Here is a 20,587-nt window from a genome sequence, read left to right as displayed (position 1 = left end):
AGAATGTACCTTCCCTGGATGCCGCGGCTGTCGAAGAAGTTAAGCCGTCGAGAAAAAAAAGGAAAACCATGACCTCGGACACACAAATCCTGGAATCGGATTTTTTTCCAGAGTAACAGATACCCATCTCGAGGAACCGTAGAGACCTATATATCAAGGTTAACAAGTCCACAGTAAAACAGGCCCTTTTCGACGGCCTCAGGAGTTTCTGCGACATCTGTGCCCGCCCACGCGCAGCAGAATGACACTGACTTCGTTGACTTGTCTCTAAACATTTTAATCTTATCTGTAAGGCGCACAGCCTCGTGACTCAAATAAAATTTTTAAAAATTGATGAAGGCAGGACCCTAGAAAGATAACCACTGACGTATCTTTCAGCTATTTCCATATTTATTTTGTCAATGTTACTGCACAGTGGTTTCACACTTACTTAAGGATTACGGAATTATTTTGGTGTGTTTATTTGTTTGTCTTTTTGTTGTTAGCAATGGCGTATGTCAGTCTCTCCCATATTTATTCATGCAAGCCGAACGAATTTTCACCGACCCAGTGATAAAGGTTTCGCCTGACTGCCCATCTTATAGGCCAGTGTTTTTGTTCCACATGGTATGCACAAAGAAGGTCCCCTGTGGAACAAAGTACTGCCCTGCAAGATGGCTACCACGCAAAGCCTCTATACAAGAAAACGCTGTAATGGCGGTACAAAGGACACGTCAACTAAAATCTACAAATAATGAAGGGGAAAAATTAATTTTATTGTGCTATTGGAAGATATACACATATTTCCACACCATGTGCAACGACGGGTGTTTTGAGCTCAGAAATTTCTAATGGTTACAAAACTGTAGCTGAGATGTGTTTTTAAAACGTGAGCTTCAAAATAAGAGCGCGAAGGCAAAAACAAACATTAATCTTGCAATTAAAACTTCGCGGATCATATTTTATTCGAACTGAGTTGGATTTCTGAACCCACACGTCCATTTTGCTCCAGGCGACAACATATCCGTTGGAATACTACACAACTAAAGGTCAGGAACATCAAGTTACTATTTTATCCTTTAAACATTAATTTAGAAATAGTTTTTTACATTTTAGTCTTAGACTGAGTTATTGCTGTGATATTCATGCGTCTCTGTCAACATTCCTTTTGTGGACAGACACCCAGCTAGGATTTCATTTCATTTTTTAAAAGTTGAAATGCACCATTCGCTTATATGAAAAAAATAAGATAATTGTTGATTAAGAATGTTTTTGTGACATGGCGTCAGTTAGTTTCCAAAAACCAACAACAACAAAATCTTCTGCATTTTTTTCCAAGTTGAGTATTACCTTTTAGGTTTAGTTCTATATTTCGGCATTATGAAAAATCATAATGCTGAGGATAGCAAGCCAAACGAGGCAAAACGGTCCTCATTTTCTCATTTATTCATTGTATTTGGTTGTGATGAGTCTTTTATTCCTTGAGGTGAACTCCGCCATTATATCCAAAGTCCGTTGTTTGCAATCAGATCCACAAACCTGACGTCACGACGATCGATGGCGATAATTACGGCTTTCCGCGCTCTGTCAATCTGAGAGATTGTGTTTTTATAGAAAGCCCTCTACAGTCTTCAGTTCTAGAAGCTATATACATGGTTTGCATGACTGCCATCGTACAGGCATGTGCATGGTATGAGAGTGGGAGGTTTCCCCGTGGAACAAATCACAACTGCCCTGCAAGATGGCTACCACGTAAACCTGTACACGGCTATAACTCGGTTGGCGAGAGAAGTAATTTAAGGTTCCTTTTCCGAGCAGAACTGTGCCACTGCACTGTTCAATCCGATTCCAGTCCAGTAAATAAGAGCGACAAATCGGCAACGGCTAACTCCTTATTCTGTAGGCGTCTTGTTCAATGTTTTTCAGGGAAGTTTTTTTTTTCTTCCGAGCATTTTGTGAAATTAATCCTGACTGACATCTCACGGTCAATGTTTACACCTATTCTGCAGTTTCACTGCGTCGTCTGATTCCATTACGCGACAGAAGTTTCATCTCCTGTTTCGTGTTTTTCAACTAAACCCTGTTCACTTCTAGCGAAATCCGAATATCAGCTGATTTCAAATGCGTCCTGATAATGTTACAATTTTCAGTTCACAGTGATAAAAAAATAAGAAAAAAGCACTTTCCTTTCCTCAAGATGCACAACTATTGGTGTCCCTCGATACGCTTTCTTTCCGAGGGTTATAGACCACTTTTTGAAAACAGTGATCCGCGCCAAGGTTGTCCCCCTAAAAGCTGCTTTATTAGCGCAAAAGTGGTCGCCCTTGTCTCCACTTCTACCAGCCACTTAGCGTGGAAGTCGAGACGACTGTGCGGTCCCCTGTAGCTATCGGGGGTCGTGATAACCTTGTTCTTCCCCGCGCGCGTAATAGTGATGCGAGCTGACGATGATGGGCGCTGATGGCGTGACAATTGCGCCATTCGCCGCGGCTCAAGGCGACAAATGAGGGAGTCGTGTTTCCGAGGGTGTCAGCGATCGCTGTAGATTGCACTTTGGACGGCTCCGGCGACTGTTTCCGGCAACTTGTGGTTTCTAGTTTGGCTCGTGTTTTAGTTTGGCTCAGTTCGATTCTTGTATTTCCAGTGCAAGCTTAGAGACCTACTTGCATCTCGGTAGAACCCTTCAAGGATGTATACGAAACAATGCCTTCACAGATTACACGTGGTAGTGTCCACTATCTTACGCAGTTGCTGTCTTTGCGCTTGCGAATTCATAATTGGAATACCCTGCCTATTGACACTGTTGGGGTTATCGAGGACAAATCAATCTCCAGCAATGGACTAAATATGGTGTAAAGTTTTGTTCCATCGTTATTCTCCGTTCACAGTGCATTGTGTTCGATTTTCCTTATGTACCTTTGCGACCACTTCATCTAATTTATCATCTTTAGTGTCGCCACGGTGTCTCCAGTCAGGAGAATCAGTCTGTGTCAAGCATAATTTCGAAGAAGTTAATACACCAGAAAATGTGCAACAAAATGGTTCCAGTATCCTTGAAAAGGGTGTAGGCTAGTATAATGTCATACTCTGAAGATAACCAGAAGACTACAGTCTGCTGCCGAATACTAAACATTGTGCACTTGTTGTTTTAAGCGACGCGCAGCAACCCCTGATTTTTTTTGGGGGGGGGGTCACAAGCCTCCGGGGGCATACACTTAGCATACAGTGTTAAATACACGTCGGCCAGGGCAAAATCCAAAATTAAGAATATTATCGTTGCTACGCTAGATCTGTGCGACCACAAATCGACATGAAAGCACATTTAACAATTTCAGTGCTTACAGTGCTTACAGTTCAAGTTTGCACTAGGAATTTAGAAGTACCTAAACAATTCCAACAACTGGAAAGACTTACATGAGTGCGTTCATCAATCTCTCTTTGAAAATGCTGCATCTATTGAACGTTTTAACTGTTAAATGTTGATTTAACAATTTCGAAGACGACAATTTTGAAATAATGCTTAAAATTGTTGAATTAACTTCCGAAGTGTTAGATTTAATACTTGAAATGCACGATATAACATTGAAGGTGTTCGAATCAACACTTTCAGAGAGTGATTGGTGAAGGCACCATGAAAGTGTAGGGCTTTACTGTGCAGTTCCTCGCGTGAACATGACTATCCCGGTGCGAATAAACATAGATTAGTCGTAGTTGGCAATCTAGATACGTAGCTTTTAAATCAAAATATAACAAACAAAAAAACAATTTAGGTGTGACCCAGTTTCAACGAAAACAAATGATTTAATTTATTCGGCGTCAGCTTTGTGAAGAGAGTTTAGAGGGAGCCGTTTACAAACACAAGTAGGTCATCGGTTTACACGCGCATTAAACCCCTCTTTCGATTCTCCGCGCGCACGGTGTGTTCCTGACGTGATCAAAATCGCAAATTATCCGATTTTTATCCAGCGGAAAAAGAGTGCGGCCGGGTTCGACGCACGGTCCCTTACCCCGCGCAATGCGTGTGTGTGGCTTTCGCCGACAGAGAAACAGAGCATTGATTGGCGTCTGTTGGATAGCAAGCAACTGAAAAAAACCACAACTTTTTACCCTTGTAGGGACATTGCTTTAATCTCATTTACAAACAAACTCGGGGGAAACACTGTCTTCCCAATGCTCTTATCGGAGCCAGATTTACTTTCCACGGTTGGAATTTCAACCTAATTTTGGTTGTATAAAATATTTTAATTTGCAACAAACAATTGCAAACCAAAATGCCTCACTTTTGAATTACTTCCAAAATATCATTTTCGTGAAATCCTTGCAGCGACCCATTCATTTTTGCAATCTCCCCAAGGAGACCTTTTCGAACTGGTGCTCTGCCACTCTGTATAGGTACCCACAAGGCACCATATTTTGAGCTCGCTGACGAATTCTCCGGAGAGTGAGTCGCCCACTGCCACTGTACTGAATGACTTTGTTAACGATCAGTCTCACTATTTTATATTTTTGCCAACTGTTTTCTGGATAAAGAGAACTGAGAAATTATAGTAGATCCTATAGTTTTTCAAATTATTGTGGTTACACGACAGCTCCCTTGATTTAATTTCTAATTTCCCACGAATCTGTGGCATAATCACAGTTATAAATATTTTATTTAACTGTACAGTTATGAACGTTGTCCCGTTTGAAAGTGTGCATTTTAGCTTTCGTACCGTCATTTTATCCCTAAAAGTGGTCGAAGCTGTGAGTTTCAAACACTTTTGCGGTCTGTTTTCCAGTTTGCAGCTTCCAGTTTTAAATTTAATGAAATTTTATGATAATAATTTGTTTCTTGTCAACTGCTGGGCTCCAGTGAGAAAACAGCTTATGCTGGGCTGATTTAATCCGGGATAAACAAGAATGGTTGAATGAGTAACTAAAGTTATTCATGTAAAAATTGTCTTCAGAACTTCTCTTCGGGTGAAGTTCTCCTGCATCAAGGGAAAGGTTTGGTTTCTAACAAATGTTACTGAGTTGTGCAATGAAACCAAATCGCTATTTCTGTCATTTGACTGATAATCAACTCTTTTCTCAGTACAAGTCATGAAACTTTGAAGCACAATTTTACAAATAGCAATTTTACATAGTCGTGTCACGTGAAGCTGAAATAGGTATTAACGTCCTAGACTGACCAGGTTTCCCTGTTGTAATCGACTCCATTTCTCGCCTAATCAAAACAAAGGTAGGGCAACTGGCTACAAGAAGAAAGACAAAGGAATGTTTTTTTGTCGCAGTTAATTTCAGCAGCATGCAACGCGACATCGGACGGAATTTTACGTGATGAGCTTGTGATGGACTTGCAGGGACTTGTGGGTGACTTTACTGCAAGACCATTTGTGTTGTTGTTGATGGTGTTGCTGTGGCTTTGTTGCTGTTGTTGTTGTTTCAGATTTCTACCAATAGAAAGGTAGCATCCATTATTCCGAGCCAAATATATTCAAAAGTGAATTTGCGATAAAACCTAATCGCACACGAGTGAGACTCTAAAACTCCAAAGCCGAAACAGCTGCGTTTGTCAACGTGGAAAGCATCTCCAGCGCTTCTGATCGTTTAATGAAGAAAGCCACACTTTGCGTGCGTGCATCGGTGGGCAGGTGAAAATGGGCACGAAGGTACATGCGGGCTAAGAATGCCAACCGAACATGCGCAAACCAGCGGTGTTTCAAACAGTTACAGTTTTAGAGGTGGGAGGAAAAACCCCAGACGAATATTCTGGGTAAAACCCAGGGAGGGTAGGGATTGAAAAGCTAATTCATGTGTGGAACGGGCCTGGAATTGAGTCAGGGACAGCAGAGGACAAAGGCTTGGGAGGAACCACTATACGTCAACCTGACTCCCAAATTATGGTACACATGCTCTGTATTTCCATCGCACCACTGGTATCCAGTCATGTGCATTCCAATTGCAACAAAAGTAGTCACAAGCAAAAGGAAAATTCCTGTCATCGTGGACAAGATTAATAGCAGTTTTTTTGTATGACAAACATTCGGAGATCGTGTATAGTTCGTCTTGCTGACAGAACATGACACATTCTTTTACGCACTTCTTTGTTTGCAGCACGTGACAATCAGGTCAAAGCAATGAAAACAGAACTCCTCAGAGCTTCTTCAAACCATATGAAGCAAGATACGAGACGAAGAGGACCCCCTGCTTGGTGTTGGTCATTGTTCCGGGAATTCTTTTCAGACACTTGGGGGGAGGTGTTAGGTAACAATAGCCTATAGTGTGTATAGCGATTGGACAGCACTCTAAAAACCCCTGGGTCAGATTGACCCAGAATTGGGTCCACTTCGGCATGACCCTTTTCCGGGTCAAATTATGACCCAGAAAGGGTCACACATGACCCGAAAGGGGGTCGTATTTTGACGCAAAAAAAGGGTTGCGTCGAATCGGACCCAATTCAGGGTCAATCTGTCACGTAAGGTTTTAGAGTGTGTGTGTGGGGGGGGTAGCCCTTGGTCTCATTTTTTGCTGGATATATCTTCGGAACACAACCTTTCATCATCTGAAGTTCACCATTTGCTACGCCGTGCAGCCTTTACATCATCTTCACCATTTGCAAGGAGTATCCGTCATGTGCAACAAAAAGGATCGCTCCTCAATCAATGCTCCATCTCATAACGCGTTGTTATTGATCCGCAGGTGCTGCGAGCACGGATCGACGTGATTCAGAGTAGTGCTGTTGATGGGGGCAGTGAGAGGATATCTCCCCGTTCCTTTTGATACGAGTAAATAAAATAAGATCTCCTGGAACACAGCAACCTCAGTGTAACTCAACTATGGGCAGGTAACATGCTATAAACGATGCAGAGTGTGTACAGCGTACACCACAGTTTTTGGTGCGAATGTATTTCTCTTACTATTGAAAAGTGAAACATAGACTTAAAAGGGAAACGTTGAACAGAAAATCACGTGAGTACAGACACGGTAAGTGGCAATAACCAATATAAAAGAAAATTCTTTTTCCTGACAGAAGAATTTGGGCGAACGTTTTTGCGAAATGGAAAAAATCCACTTCTGCGCCCTCGACATATGTTCCAGATTTTACGACTTTTACAAAAGCACGCTCAATGCATTCCCTGTCTGAGCTATTACATACAACATCCAGGACTAGACATTGTCCCCCGGGCATTACAAATCTCTTGAAAATGGATGCCACAAGAAGACCTAAATCTGGTGGGTAAATAACATAAGTATTCGTCTGGGTATATTAAAAGAAATGTTATTTTTCCATTTTCATTTCAAGGACTTTAATATACCGCGGCCAATCCGCCGAGTCTTGCTTTTCTCTCAGAGGCTCCCAGCCTCGACTGGCGCTGCCGCTCACTGCATTAAACCATATTATGTGCCAATGCTTCGCCTGATTAATTCGCCCACCGCCAACCAATTTACCATCACAATTTGTCAGGTCTTGTTTACCGTGGCAGACGATACTCGTTCCGGCAAGAGCGAGAGGGGAAAGGGGGGAAAGTGGGAAAAGGCGCGAAAACGAAATGCAAACTGACCCTGGTCGATATGTCGATATTTCTCGACAGCCAGTGGGCGCAGGTAGCTCTTGAGCAAAACAAGCATCTCACAGGTGGGTAATCTGTTCAAGTCACCTTAACAACTTTCGCTACGCATCCGTGCCAAATAACAGAGATTCAACTGCAGGTCACACAAAGTTTTCAAATTCTTGCGTTTTCTGACTTTTGTTAGTGTACTTTGGCATCAGAATCACGACCTCAAATCATAAAGTGCCCGTAATCAAATGCTTTGTTCTGTATGTACCATGCGTCTACTCATTCTCTCTTCATGCCGCTCATTAAAAATAATCGGCATAAGTCAACAGATTCAGGAGAAAAAGCTTAACCTGAGCGCAACCCAAAATCCAACAATCTAAACTTACAGCAGAACACTCCATCTGGTAGGAAAGCCACCACGATTAATGAAAGATTGAGCTTTTCCTTATTTCCATCAATTGGTCACCGTATTCAGGAAGAAAGAAAAGTGCCCAAAATCGTAATTTATTTTTTCAAATTTCGGGTTTTTTTTAAAGCAAAATCTGCAAGGCTTACTGTTGCCTGAAAGTGGTGTAATCATTTTTACCAAATCTACTCGAGTCAGCCAAATCACGATGATCCCCATGGGCAAAATGCAACTGAATCTGCATTTACCGTTTTCACGAGAAGAAAGTAATCCTCCATGAATATGACGTCACCATTAAAGGGCAAAACCGTGAGCAAAATCTGTTTTAATGTTTTCACGAGGCGACAAAAGTGATTGGGGAAATGTATACAAATGTAACGGACCGTTTTCAAGAAGCGACAAAATGCACATGAAATCCAGCGTTTTCACGAACAGACAATTGTGTTTGTTCACAACATAAACAGTTTAATTGATTCCTTTAACTACGATTTTGTGGTTTTTGTGTCATTTAAGATCTTATCTTTCTTGAGGTAGCTTTTTTATAGTCAAGGAAAAGTCCAGTCTTGGCGAAATGATCGTTTGCAAAAGAGACCAACTTTAAATGCGATTTTCTCGAAACCTAGATTTTATTCTTCGGACAGTCTTCTGTCTCCACGTGAAAGCGGTGACGACTTGCTCGAATTTTTATCACTTTTATCCCTGTTGCTATGGGATCACAAGAACCCCCATGCATGCAATCAACTAAAAAGACTCATTTCAATTAAAACGCAATTCTCACTCGAAACAAGTTTTTATGAAGTGACTCTCCTCAAACTCTTCGGTTTTTTTTTCAGACGATAACTCGACCCTCCGCCTTGACTTGAAAACAATTTAAAAACGATCAATAATTCACTGGGGGAGGAAAAAGCAACTGAGCGCGATATCCGAAATCTCCGCGGCGAGGTCACTTTCTTCTCGCCCGTATACCGATATGCCCGTCTCCCGCACCACATAAATCGCCAGTCGAAATATCGCTGTTTAAATCAATCGCGGATTAATTGGAGCGCGAGAAACCTTCCTATCGGTAGAAGGCAAAAAGCAGCGGCCAGGACACATAAACTTGGAATCCAATCGCAAAAGAAAAGGCCTCTTGAAGCTAAGTGAAGTCGACAAACTAACACGGGAAGAGATAAGTTAGTCTTCTTCCAAACTTGAAAGAAAGTTAACCAAACCCCTCCCCTCACTTTTGGACTTGCGTATTATACGTTGTGTACAACATACGAATACGCCAGATTTAGCAGTCAAAATGTCTGACCATTGATAATTTGCGTGTCCCAAAAATACACCTACCTTCAACACAGAAACAACACCGTAAAATGTTGTGAAGGAAAATCACTGTTTAATCTAGAGACACACGTCTGGGGGCTAGTTTTGATATTTTATCATGTTAAACCAACTTTCCACCGTTAACAGTTCAAGTTTTGTATGGAGTTAAACTAATACGGTGGTGTTTCCCCGCCTTGAACCTTTGAGGGCGATAGGTGGAGAAGGTTTCAGACGCTTTTTGATTTAATGTGGTTTACTCTAGAATAGTTAGGCCTATCCTTGGGTCTCCTTCTAACTCTGAAACAACTCCAAACTCTGACCTGGTAGTTTTGAAGAGCGTATGTTAAAGAGTTTACCAGAAATATCTAATTTTGGTTTCCCCTCTAGCTCTACAGAAAATTTCAACTCGGACCTGGGAGATTTTTTAAAGAGTGTATCTTAAAGGGTACATTGTGCTACAGAAATTTACACAATCACATTACACGATTCAACTTACATTGTCTATTCTCCCACCATGAAACGAGAAAAGTTGAAATGTCCGTACTGAAATATCATGCCAAGTTTGGCATATACAGAGAGCTGGTCTTGGAGGAGAACACTGGGTGAAAGGGGAAGTTTAAGTTGGTGTAGTGGCTCTTTCCTCGCCTTCCACCTCAGCCACCCAGGTTCGAATCCCAACTAGGTCAGCATGTGGGCTGGTTTTTCAGTCCCTGCCCGACTCCGTGGGTTTTCCCTTGATTATCCATCCAGGGTTTTCCTCTCAGTTCTAAAACTGAGCATTTCTTCAGTGTCTTCTTCATTATCGCTTCATCCTGTGATTGGCGTTAAATGCGCTTTTGCATGAACAAATGTAAACAAGTCTGCCTTTGGCGGGAAACGGCATTCTTAATCAACAATTTGTAAGAAAGCTACAGTCGTTGACAAAAGACTCTCACACAGTGAGAGAGTTGATTGAATGAAAATACCACACAAAAGTAAAGAAGGAAGATGTTGAAGAATACAGCTACAGTTTTGCTTCAGGATTAAATTGTCCGATTTCAGAAAACACAGAGGGAAACCCAAAGTAAAGTAACACTAGGATGGACAGGTCGAGCCAAGGAGGTCCGCAGTTGAACGACCGGCCGATCGCCCGCCGCAACTGTGCGGTCCGGTCCAATCGGTCAGAACTCCTCGGAGCTAATCCCGCGCCGGATCTCCAAAAGTGGCGGAAGTTGCGGATGGAAAATGGAATCGCATTTAACACTTATCTTCACCAGTCCTTGGAGCAAAATAAAAAGAAAGCTCCAGTCATTCATTTCGATTTAGGTAGAGTTTATCAAGCTCGAACAATTCTCTCTTCAAATGGAAGATGCCTCTCTTAAAAGCTGCTGCACTTCAAAGAGCTTTGCTGGTCGTTCTTTGAAATCAATGGTCAGGTGCATGTGAAGAATGTTATCATGACAGGGAGTTAAAAGGAATGAGGCGATCTTGTCTGCAAAGTTTTACTCAAGTCCTCCAGTTTGATGGGTTTAAAGGGTGGCGATGGACTCAATCTAGAGTCTGTATAGAGCCGCAATTTTGGTGACTGTGACATCGGCAGAGGAAGCGGAATTGGGTTCAAACTCGGATTAGGGCAGGCGACTCGGCCGGTACTCGGACTTGATCTGGACTCTTTTAACGTGACTGCAGTACTGGCCGTAATCCGATTTTCATCTGGAACCCTTTATCGGCATTCAAGTACGGCAAACGAGTGAAAAACGCACTCATTAAAAAGAGTAAGTCTCTCAGAAATCCACTCTAAAAGGGTGAAAATCACTCTAAAAAGGAGCCATTTAAAACACAACCCTTTTTCCTGTTTTCCTTTATATAGCCACTTGGCAGAGTGGATATGTCACCTTTTTTATATTTTATTATTAAATGTTATAGCATAATGCTAGAGCATAAGGTGAACATTAGCCACGAGATGTATGACTATAGATTGTTAACAGTGTTATAGTACTCGTACTCGAGTACTACTCGAGTACTGTTTTCAGAATACTCGTACTTGTACTCGGACGTCCAAGTACTCGTACTCGAACTACTGTTCTTGTACTCGGGCTACAAAATACTCGGAGCTCGACAACCGAAAATTGTACTCGAGCATCAAAGTACTCGTACTCGACTCAAAAGTACTCGATAAAAAAATCTTTTAAGTTAACTTACCACGGCCGTTAGAATAAGGTACAAAAATATCGACCCCAATGACCCGAGATTCGATAAGGTTTAGACAAAAGAAGGTCGAATGTGGGACCATTAACGTGCATGACAAATTCGCCATCTGTGGTCGTAGTTAACCAAATCACGTATGCGAATTATATCGTGGTACTCCAGATTGGTCCCGCGATTTACTTGGGCATTGGTAGTCTCGTTCCAAGTACTCGTACTAGGAAGTGCAAGTACTTGTACTCGGAACCAGTACTTGTACTCGGCTGGCAAAGTACTCGACCTGTCTTTGTACTCGGCAGTCAAAGTACTCGGCAGTACTTGGTACTCGGAAAAAGGAACTCGACTACAACACTGGTTATTACCTAATATAGGCAACACAGCACTTTAAGCGTATAACCAATCAGTGGTTCACAGCAGCCTAGAAGAAGGCAGGGTTCTCTAAACGACATCACGATGTGGAAAGCAGATGCTCATGTACACGGCTTTTGGAGGACCGGAGGCCATTTTTGCTGATCTCTTCATCACTTTTCATTCTTTGTTAGAGTGGCTTTTACTCTGTGAGAGAGGATTTCACTCCTTTGGCGTGGTGTTACAAAGACCCCACTCTTTTTGAGGGTGAGCCTGTCACTCTTTTGCATTTACGGATGATTTTTAATATGGTATATGCTTTTAAGTGGATCACAATAGAATACAATCCACAAAGATAACTCATCCTTATACATTCTTGCACAAACAACGAACAATTCCTTTCCAGGATCACTGCAGCCCATGTGATATTGTTTACCACTACTATTAAAATCTTACTGGCGCAGAGGCTGCAAAAGGGGGGGGGTGGCACATGCGTCCACGGGAAAGAGATGGCGGCCGTTAGCTACTGGCTCACACATAGCCATGCTTACACTACATTTCCAGCAACGGCCATGACAAACCCAAGGACAACCCCGCACCCCCAAAAAGAGCCGCGAGCAATACGAAGTACACGGCGCCGCTTGGTTGGCGAGTCCGATCGGAGAATTGAGCAGCTTCAATGATTCACCTCAGTGTTCATGTGAATTGGTCATCGAACTTGATAATAGACCCCGTCGGCATTTGCCTTTCGGTTCTCTCTTTTGCAGCGCAGGAAAGCGTATCCGAAAAATCTATTTGCATACACACTGCGGCCCAAGTATCAACTTATCGATTCATGGAAGGGTGGTGTGGGCTGACATAAACAGCGGCACCCGCTGATGGAAGGGGAAACTACGGAGTTTGTGCGATATTGGTAGCCAGCGGCTTGATTTCATCCCATGTTCTAAAACGACTGATTAAATTCCTCGCTGAAGAATTCCGCTCATAGCTGCGCCCGCAGAGTAATTAACGAAGCTGACGGCCGGGCATAAACACCACCTCGCGGTCGCAAAATCTCGACCGCCTCGCTGGCTCGCCAGCCGGAAATCAGGAAGGTATTTGACTGCCCGGTCCAGGCGCACACCGTATGCACGGGTGCGTTCTGCAAATAGGTCCTTGCATGTATTGCCATTGGCCATGAACCTATGCACGTGTACAGTTGAGGTCAAAAGTTTACCAACACTCGGACCGAAAGCATTTGATCAGAATTATTGAGACCATTCCGCTTCTTAGAAACTATTCCCTTTTTATAACTGAACAACAATCACGTCCATTTTATGCAATAGACAGTAATAGTGAGTTCCTTATAGACCCACTCAAAACGAGTGCAAAACACTCTAAAAGAGTGAAAAAACCACTCCAAGAGAATGAAGATCATTCTAAAAGATGAGCCACGTAAAGGAATAACTCTTTTTTCGAGTTGTTCTCTATTTCGCTCTCTGGCTTAGTAAAACTTCCTTTTGGAGTGGCTTTTACTCTTTCGGATTACTTATATAACAGACTCAATCTTTTTGAAAGTGTCTTTTTTTCACTATTTTGCATTTAGAGGTTACTCAGCCCTAGAGGAACAGTTATCGAGGAATGGCTGAGTACATAAAATCCCAAAACCTGTTACTGAACACTAGTTGGAGTGCATGTCAACTGTCGGTCAGAACTGCCCCCCCCCACAAAAAATACACTTGACTGCGCTGCTTAAAATTACACACGACTCTGCGATATCGGTTGCACCCGCTACCTAGAAGTTCAATGGCTTACAATCTCAAGCCTTAGTCAAGTAAATAAGACAGGGTCTGGCACGTTTGTCTCTGTACTGCCACCTGTTGCTTCTAATGAAGCTTCCGCTGAGTCAGGAGATCGAAGACGGTATGTGCTATCTGAGACATAATGTTGCGGTCAACCTCAATCTTAAGCGTCAATTTAAAAGCCGAGGCACTTCGTCTTATCCGGACGTCTTGATTCTACGGCGATGTGAGCCCTGCACGCACATGACGAATTACAATGCGTATACTGTTTTGTTGCTCGAGGAGTAAGAACGATAATTTTCAAAGTCTAGCTTTGGATCATATCCGTTGTGCTTCGATGACATAACTCGAATTACTACATAAGGAGCTAGCTTTCCATTAGAGAGTCAAGTATTAGAGTGCACGGAATCTGAAGCAGATACATGGGTACATTTTGAAAATGTCAAGTTCCTGAATAGTTTCCCTTATTACTTCCACGAAAATTAATTCATGTTGTTAGTTAGCAGATTACTTATCCTTTACGTTAATTTTCTCTAAATCCCAATCAAGTGGCCAAGATTGCCAGTACAGCCTCTTTTTCAGCAATAACAGTAAAGGCCCAATCCTGACGCAATAATTCGTTTACTTCCACGGCGACCTCGTTCCCAAACACAAGCGAGTCTAGCCACGGCTTCTTGATTTCCTTTTGCTCAACAAAAGCCGCAGATTTTGTTTAATCGACCAATCGATCGATAATTGGCTGAGGCTGCATTTCTCTCGATTAATTTCCATCGATCTGAAAAATCTCCTGTGCCTTGTGTCCGGATGGCCTGAAAGTACTGCACCCGCGCAGATTTCACCCCCCCCCCTGCGATTATTAGACTCAAATCTAGATACCATTGCAATTTGCAGACATTGTCTTTCAAGAAAAACAGCTCTGGGCTTCTGACCTTCAGTGTGCTTGATATCCTTCACAACCGAAGGAGATGCATTGCGTTTTCGGGGTACAGCCACAACCAAACCGCAACACCAAGGAATAGATTAAGCGGAAGATTGTACATACACTGTAAAAACCAACGCCCGTTATAAACACGTCTTTACGTTAATTGTAAATACGTGTTTAAAATCACACCCTTTTTTGTGTTCAGAAAGTGTTATCCCCGATGAGGTGTTTTTGTTTCTTTTTATTAACACCAAAATGTACCATTGTGTCTAGATTTATTAACGCATCAACAGGTATTTGTTGAAAAAAAATAACACCAAATCGTGTTTAGCTTTGGAGTATGAAAACCACAACGCGTTCCTTAAATGTTACCAGGAAGGTGTTTAAATGGCGGTAAAACATTCTCACTTGTTTGAACGGGATGCTGTTAAGTATCATCAGTCTGTTGTATTACCATATTTGGGCGACCTATTACACCACGAATCTTGCACAATCTGACCAATCGCAAGGCTTGTTCTAGCTGACTGCGACGGATTGTATGGGGCGTTTCCAGGTTACAGGGTGCTTTTCTTAAAGGTTGCAGCAAACGGACCAAAAACACCAACGAAGAATATCAACTGCAAACATTTGATTGGTTGTGCTAAAAAGAACTGGAGTACAGATAAACTAGAAGTTCTAAAATACGTTTGTACCGATGGGATTTAAAATTCGTTGTTGCCAACTTGAGATATTTTAGGTGGAACTTGGACCAAAAAAACATGCTGTATCAGTAAGGATAGCTCACTATGCCCATATATGGTAATACTCTAGACTGATAATTAAGTTCTGTATATGATGCATGTTTTCAAACTCAGGGCAAAAGCAGACGGAAGAATTCGAACGTGCCATGACATTCCCCACTGATTTTTTTATCACCCCTCTGGATCAAGATAATGCAGACTTGGACATTTTTTCTGCGTGAGAAAAATCTCGTCCTGTCGTTCTGCCTTATTGATGCAAGGAGAGCTTTGGTCGGGGTACTCCATCTTGTCTTGCCCCACTTATCTAAACATCCTCACCGGAGGCTCTTTTAAAAGCACGGGCAAGTATTCCGGGAAAGACCATATGGCACAGATGGTCCCCCCACGCGTGCATGTTTGGATACGCTCAAGGACAGCTGCGCCGATGAGGCATCGAAAGAAGCTACATGCGCATTATCAAGTAGCCAGCGAGATCCGGTGTCGAGAGGATTCTAGCCGTGATCCTCTGTCCATAATGCATGTGACTGTGCAGGCACATTTGTATTTAAAAAGTAGCTTGAACGTACTTTTTAACCATGGAACGAAGCAAGCCTGAAAGGTTACTGTACTTTTACATCCAAGAAAACGTTCATTCTTCAGGTGTGTGACTGCAAGAGATTATAAGAGGAAAGCCCGAAGCCTTGAAAAGAACTAACGTATGCATACTAAAAATACCTAACTACGCCAAAGTTAATTTGAAAAAGAAAAACTGAAAGACGTAAAAGCAGTGAGCGCTTGGACGAAAAGACGCCAGGAAAAGTGTCTGTTCTCGCATCGACTGGTTCACCATGACACTCCCTCTTTGATCTGGCATGTGTATATATATATACACGCGGAGCCGTCAAGCGCGCTGGCTCACCGATAGTTTCTGGGCGTGTGAACCGGAGATGTAATTTGGCCAGGTTGGCTGTCGAACCGCCGCGTCATGAGACAGCATCGTGTCATTCGGTCCGTCGACTCTCACGTGCCGGGGCGATATTAAAGATTCCGTGAAACGCACGCCGCAGCGATGAATAACACTTTGTCAAATTCTTCCCATTCTTATTTTCAGAAAGAGTTGAACTTCAAGGGATGCAGAGTTACCATGATTGGGCCAAAATTCCCTTCAATGTCACAGATTCCTGTAAGATTGACTTTCTCTCTCAATTCATTTCAATCTCACACTGCGGTAACAGCGCCTCAACATTGTCGAATCCCTAATCTTGACAAGAGACGGATTGATTATTGACTCTTTGGAAAACAAGACGGTAAAAGCAATCCCTTCATGAGTTCAAGTATATTTGTTTACTTTCACGTTTTGTTCAAGCTACCGAGTTCTTCATCTAGGGACAATGGCAGAGCTACGTCATGCAGGTTATAGGTTACAGCTTTGTGGCAAGCGCGATGTTTGTGCAACCTAAAGATGGGCTCATTTGGGGGCGAATCCTCGGCCGACTTTCTGCTTGCCCGCTGTCTTGCTGTTACCTACCGACTGGAAAACGGCGAAAAGCAAAAACAGGGGGCAACTTACCTCTTTTGGGAGCTTGATCAAATTCTTGCATTTTTTTTCTTCTTTTTCTTCTTCTTCTTCTTCGTTACTCAAAAACTCGGTGACCACAAATCCTCTGCGAAAATACCACTTCTTTTGAGGGTACACTTGGAGATGAAATATTCGCCTTGGCCAAGCCCGAACTACCCTGAAAACGAAGAAACAGAAACGCATGTTAAAGGTAAGGCCGATGCAAGAATTCAACGTGTGCAAAACTATACCTCTATGTCAATGACCCTTTAAGTCGTCCGAGTGAAATCACCGAAGCATATACCTCGGATGATTTTTTTTTTCATTAACGTTGGTGATCAATTCTGTGGAATGACATCGTGAGACATGCGAGTGAGCAATAAACAAATCACATCCAGACATTCAGTCAAGATTGAAACGTGGATCAAAGGTGAACATCCACTTTAAATGCCTTCTAGGCGTGTGGACAGGCAGAAACAATGTTCTGCAATATCCCCCTCCCCTAAAAAGTACAAACTCTTACATCCTTATAATCTTACTATCACTTTTTAACTACTTCAGTTCTTCAGAAGTTATATGTCACTGTCCAAATCACAGGCCTAAAATCATTGTTCTTTCGGAAAGAGACCATTCGTCAATACTCTTAGTTGTTTTAGTATTTTGCTCAATATTTTTAACGTTGTCGCGGGCTGACAGCCCAGCATGGTGCTCATTATTTCTCCAACACCGAACTAGCGTTTGCTAATAAATTCTAAATGCGTGAAATAAACGCGTCGTTTGTCCACTGTTTAAGTAAGTTCTTTGCCGTACATGAGGCACATTGCGTCTTCCTAAGGTAAAACGTTACGAAGGGATGAACAAAACAATGTCACGATTTCACAAATGATCCATATTTTTTTTGTCGGGAACAATTAGATTTTACGCATGTGGAATGAGCAATGAATGAGGAGAAACTTCTGTAGAGTTGAAGACAATGTTTATGTTGTTGATAACAACTCAGCCTTGAATCAACGAAACAGGCAAGTTTATGAGTGTGAGTGAAGAACAAGTGGGGGCGCTAAAGTAAATTCACGCCATGCGAGGCACGATGATCTACAATTTGATGACGTCAGCGCGCTGTTTTGTCATCCAACCTGTTCGCGCCAAGCGAAATGCCAGCACACGGCGAACGAAGTCGGCTGCATTATAAAAAGCCTGGCGCGTAAGTGATTTGGGCGATGAAATCTGAATGGACCACTGCAATTGTGGGCCGATCCGTTTTCTGCGTATCCACCATCCCCGGAGAGTGCTTGACGCCTGCCGCAAGTTGCAGCGAGACACCGCCGCGGAAAGAGCGGCGTATTCTGTGCTCGTCGCGCGGGGGGAGGTTGTGTTTTTTACACCGCCCGATGTTGCTATATAACTGTCTTCCGAGGCCGGCAGTGCAAATGTAAATGTGGTCCATGTATCAATCTCCAGGTGAGCGCTTCCCGCATACAGAAGTTTTCCTCGGCACTTGAACAAGTACAGGCGCTTCGGGAGAGTGCTTTCTTCGGACTACTTTGTCATCATCCGTTGGAGAGTCTGTTGTCCAGTGCGCTCACCGCTTTGGAACTACCTGCCTGCCTCAGGGACCGTGCGGCACATGATGGCCTACCCCACGATGCGGCATTGCTGAGCGTGACGGCAGCGTTTAGTTTCTCCCGGCGTGCGGCGTAGTCTGGATGCATCGCTGGACTGCTTCCGCAGTCGCGTCTGTGAATACTCGACGACCTCACCAAAGACTTATTAGACCACGAACCCGTTCTTGTCTGTATAAGACTTCACCGGCATTTTCTTGAGGGAGAAATTACATCAAGGGAGGTTCTTAAGCGTGTCGTTCTAAACGTTTGCCGACCTGACGTAAATCAAGAAGGGAAAGAAAGCTTGAAGACAGTTTCTCTCAAGAAAGAAAAAAAGTTTAGTTGTCGTTCATAGCAGAAGTGAACCGAAATAAACACCGCAATGCGGTGTCGAATAAGTCTTTGTGTACAGATAGTGAGCTTCCTTATATAGAAAGCTTGCGACGAAGTGTCGACTATGGACGAAAGAGTGGGGCAGGCCCAACGTAAATGTTGACACTTCAAGGTGCTTAAAACTCTTGAGGTATTCCTATTAAAGATTGTTCAGAGTGACTGATACCGACTGGGGGAACTATCACCAAGATGGGCTCCGAACACCTGGGTCCCAACAACTCCAACCCCAACCCCCCGCCGCTCAGTTTGCCGTTCTCCCCGACGGAGACGCCGGCCTGGATGACCGACGAATACATGGACGAGCTGTACCAGATGTTGCAGAAGGTGGTCATGCCCAACGCGCACGAGTGGTTCCTCATTGCGGTCTACGCCGTCCTATTCCTCACCGGCCTGGCCGGCAACCTCCTGGTCTGCTTCGCTGTGCTCCGGAACGAGCACATGCGCACCGTCACCAACTACTACATCGTCAACATGGCGGTGGCCGACGTGTTGGTCATCGTGCTCTGCCTGCCGGCCAACGTGATCGTCGACACCACGGAGACCTGGTTTTTCGGCGAAATGGCCTGCCGCATCTTTCCGTACATCCAGGTAAGAGCCAAAGTTTGTTTATTTGTTTGTTGTTGTTTTTTAAACACTGATTGAAATGGCATCCAGATAATATCAGACGCTGCATGCTTGCTAGCTTGCCACTTCATGTGGGAATGCAACCAGTATTTGTAGTAATGGCTCATGGTTTCAAACACAAGCTAAAGGAAAGGACGCCATCTTCACACTTTTCCCCTCCACTTGTATAAAATAAACGAAACCAACGGTCCAGTTGAACTGGACTGGTGCCTCGACACAGGTGGAATCCTTATGCAGTCTGAGCACAAAACCTTTAACTCGAAGAAAGCATGAGACTGGCTCGAGAAGTATGTGCAATACACTTTTAAGCTTTCAAAACACAGTAAACTGCAGAAAAGCAGAAAATCATTCACTGTATCATATCGGACTACTTGACAGTAAGGCCACTGCAGGGTTTTTTCAACTGGCGTTTCACAGTATTAACTTCTAATCAGCTCTCAATTTAAAGAGTACGTGGATCTACTCAAGTTCTCTTGCAATCAACTGATACATACCGTCGCTGAGTGTGATCTCCTCAAGATTATTGTCTACCCCGTGCCGTTAATTCTGAATTTTTCGACACCCAAATCCTCTAAACCGACACGGCAGCAGTCAGAATTAAACCTCAATATCCGTAGTTTTTATGTTGCCACTGGTCCTGCCTTTCTTAAAGATTAAAGTAGGCCTACAGGTTGATTTGTTCTCCTAGACTCTGTAAGTGGTGGCCATACGGTTTTGTTTGTTTTCAGTAACCCAATTCGGTTCGTCAAGCACAGCGACTGCATTTATTGTTGGTGTATGCCCTCGGGAATTTCAAAGTGCGCTCGTTCGCTTGGAACCGAATATCTTAAAGAAACATACAGTTGTTGTCGAAAGTTTAGTCGTACACTTGGACTCCGCGTACTTAATTCCACTTTTTAAGAGTCAATCCTGGTGAACATTCATTTTCATTTAGAATACTTACACTATTTAATAAGACGTCATAATCATCTGCCAGCCCCTATGTAAACAGAGTTTCGTTTCAGGAGTTCAGAAGCCTAAGGTAGTATATAATGATTTTGTTTCATTTGGGAATGCACAAAGGAGGTTTCCCTGTGGAATAGAAGAACTGCCCTCTGAGATGGCAGCTATGCAAACCCTCTATACTACCTTAGGCTACCATGCAAAGCGACATGCAACGAAAATGAAAACTAAACGTGTGGGCAAAACCCCAGATTCTCCACATACAACTTGTACGAAGTCTATCG

At 43.1% G+C, this 20,587-nt stretch overlaps 2 protein-coding genes across 12 annotated transcripts in view; one reads left to right on the top strand and one right to left on the bottom strand.

The window, feature by feature from the left end:
* The window catches only part of LOC110988357 (uncharacterized), a 148,344-nt gene that overhangs the window by 57,547 nt on the left and 70,210 nt on the right, over window positions 1-20,587 (bottom strand). For all 11 annotated transcript variants that reach the window (XM_087142402.1, XM_087142400.1, XM_087142403.1 and 8 more), the window contains exon 2: window positions 16,756-16,921. Coding sequence is in view for 1 of the 11 variants with exons in the window: in XM_087142400.1 (XP_086998526.1) it covers window positions 16,756-16,921 (166 nt within the window). In the remaining 10 variants the exon portion in view is untranslated. The remainder of the gene's footprint in view (window positions 1-16,755; window positions 16,922-20,587) is intronic.
* Window positions 17,933-20,587, top strand: part of LOC110988356 (orexin/Hypocretin receptor type 1-like) — a 78,300-nt gene continuing 75,645 nt past the window's right edge. Inside the window, exon 1 of the mRNA XM_022251770.2 lies at window positions 17,933-19,325. Coding sequence (XP_022107462.1) covers window positions 18,927-19,325 — 399 coding nt within the window. The 5' untranslated portion in view covers window positions 17,933-18,926. The remainder of the gene's footprint in view (window positions 19,326-20,587) is intronic.

The sequence above is a fragment of the Acanthaster planci genome, linkage group LG10 (assembly GCF_054643075.1).
Source record: "Acanthaster planci isolate LZ-2023a linkage group LG10, COTS_SCS, whole genome shotgun sequence".
Classification (NCBI taxonomy): domain Eukaryota; kingdom Metazoa; phylum Echinodermata; class Asteroidea; order Valvatida; family Acanthasteridae; genus Acanthaster; species Acanthaster planci.
Note: the sequence above shows the minus strand (reverse complement) of the source record. Positions and strands in the feature narration are given on the sequence as shown.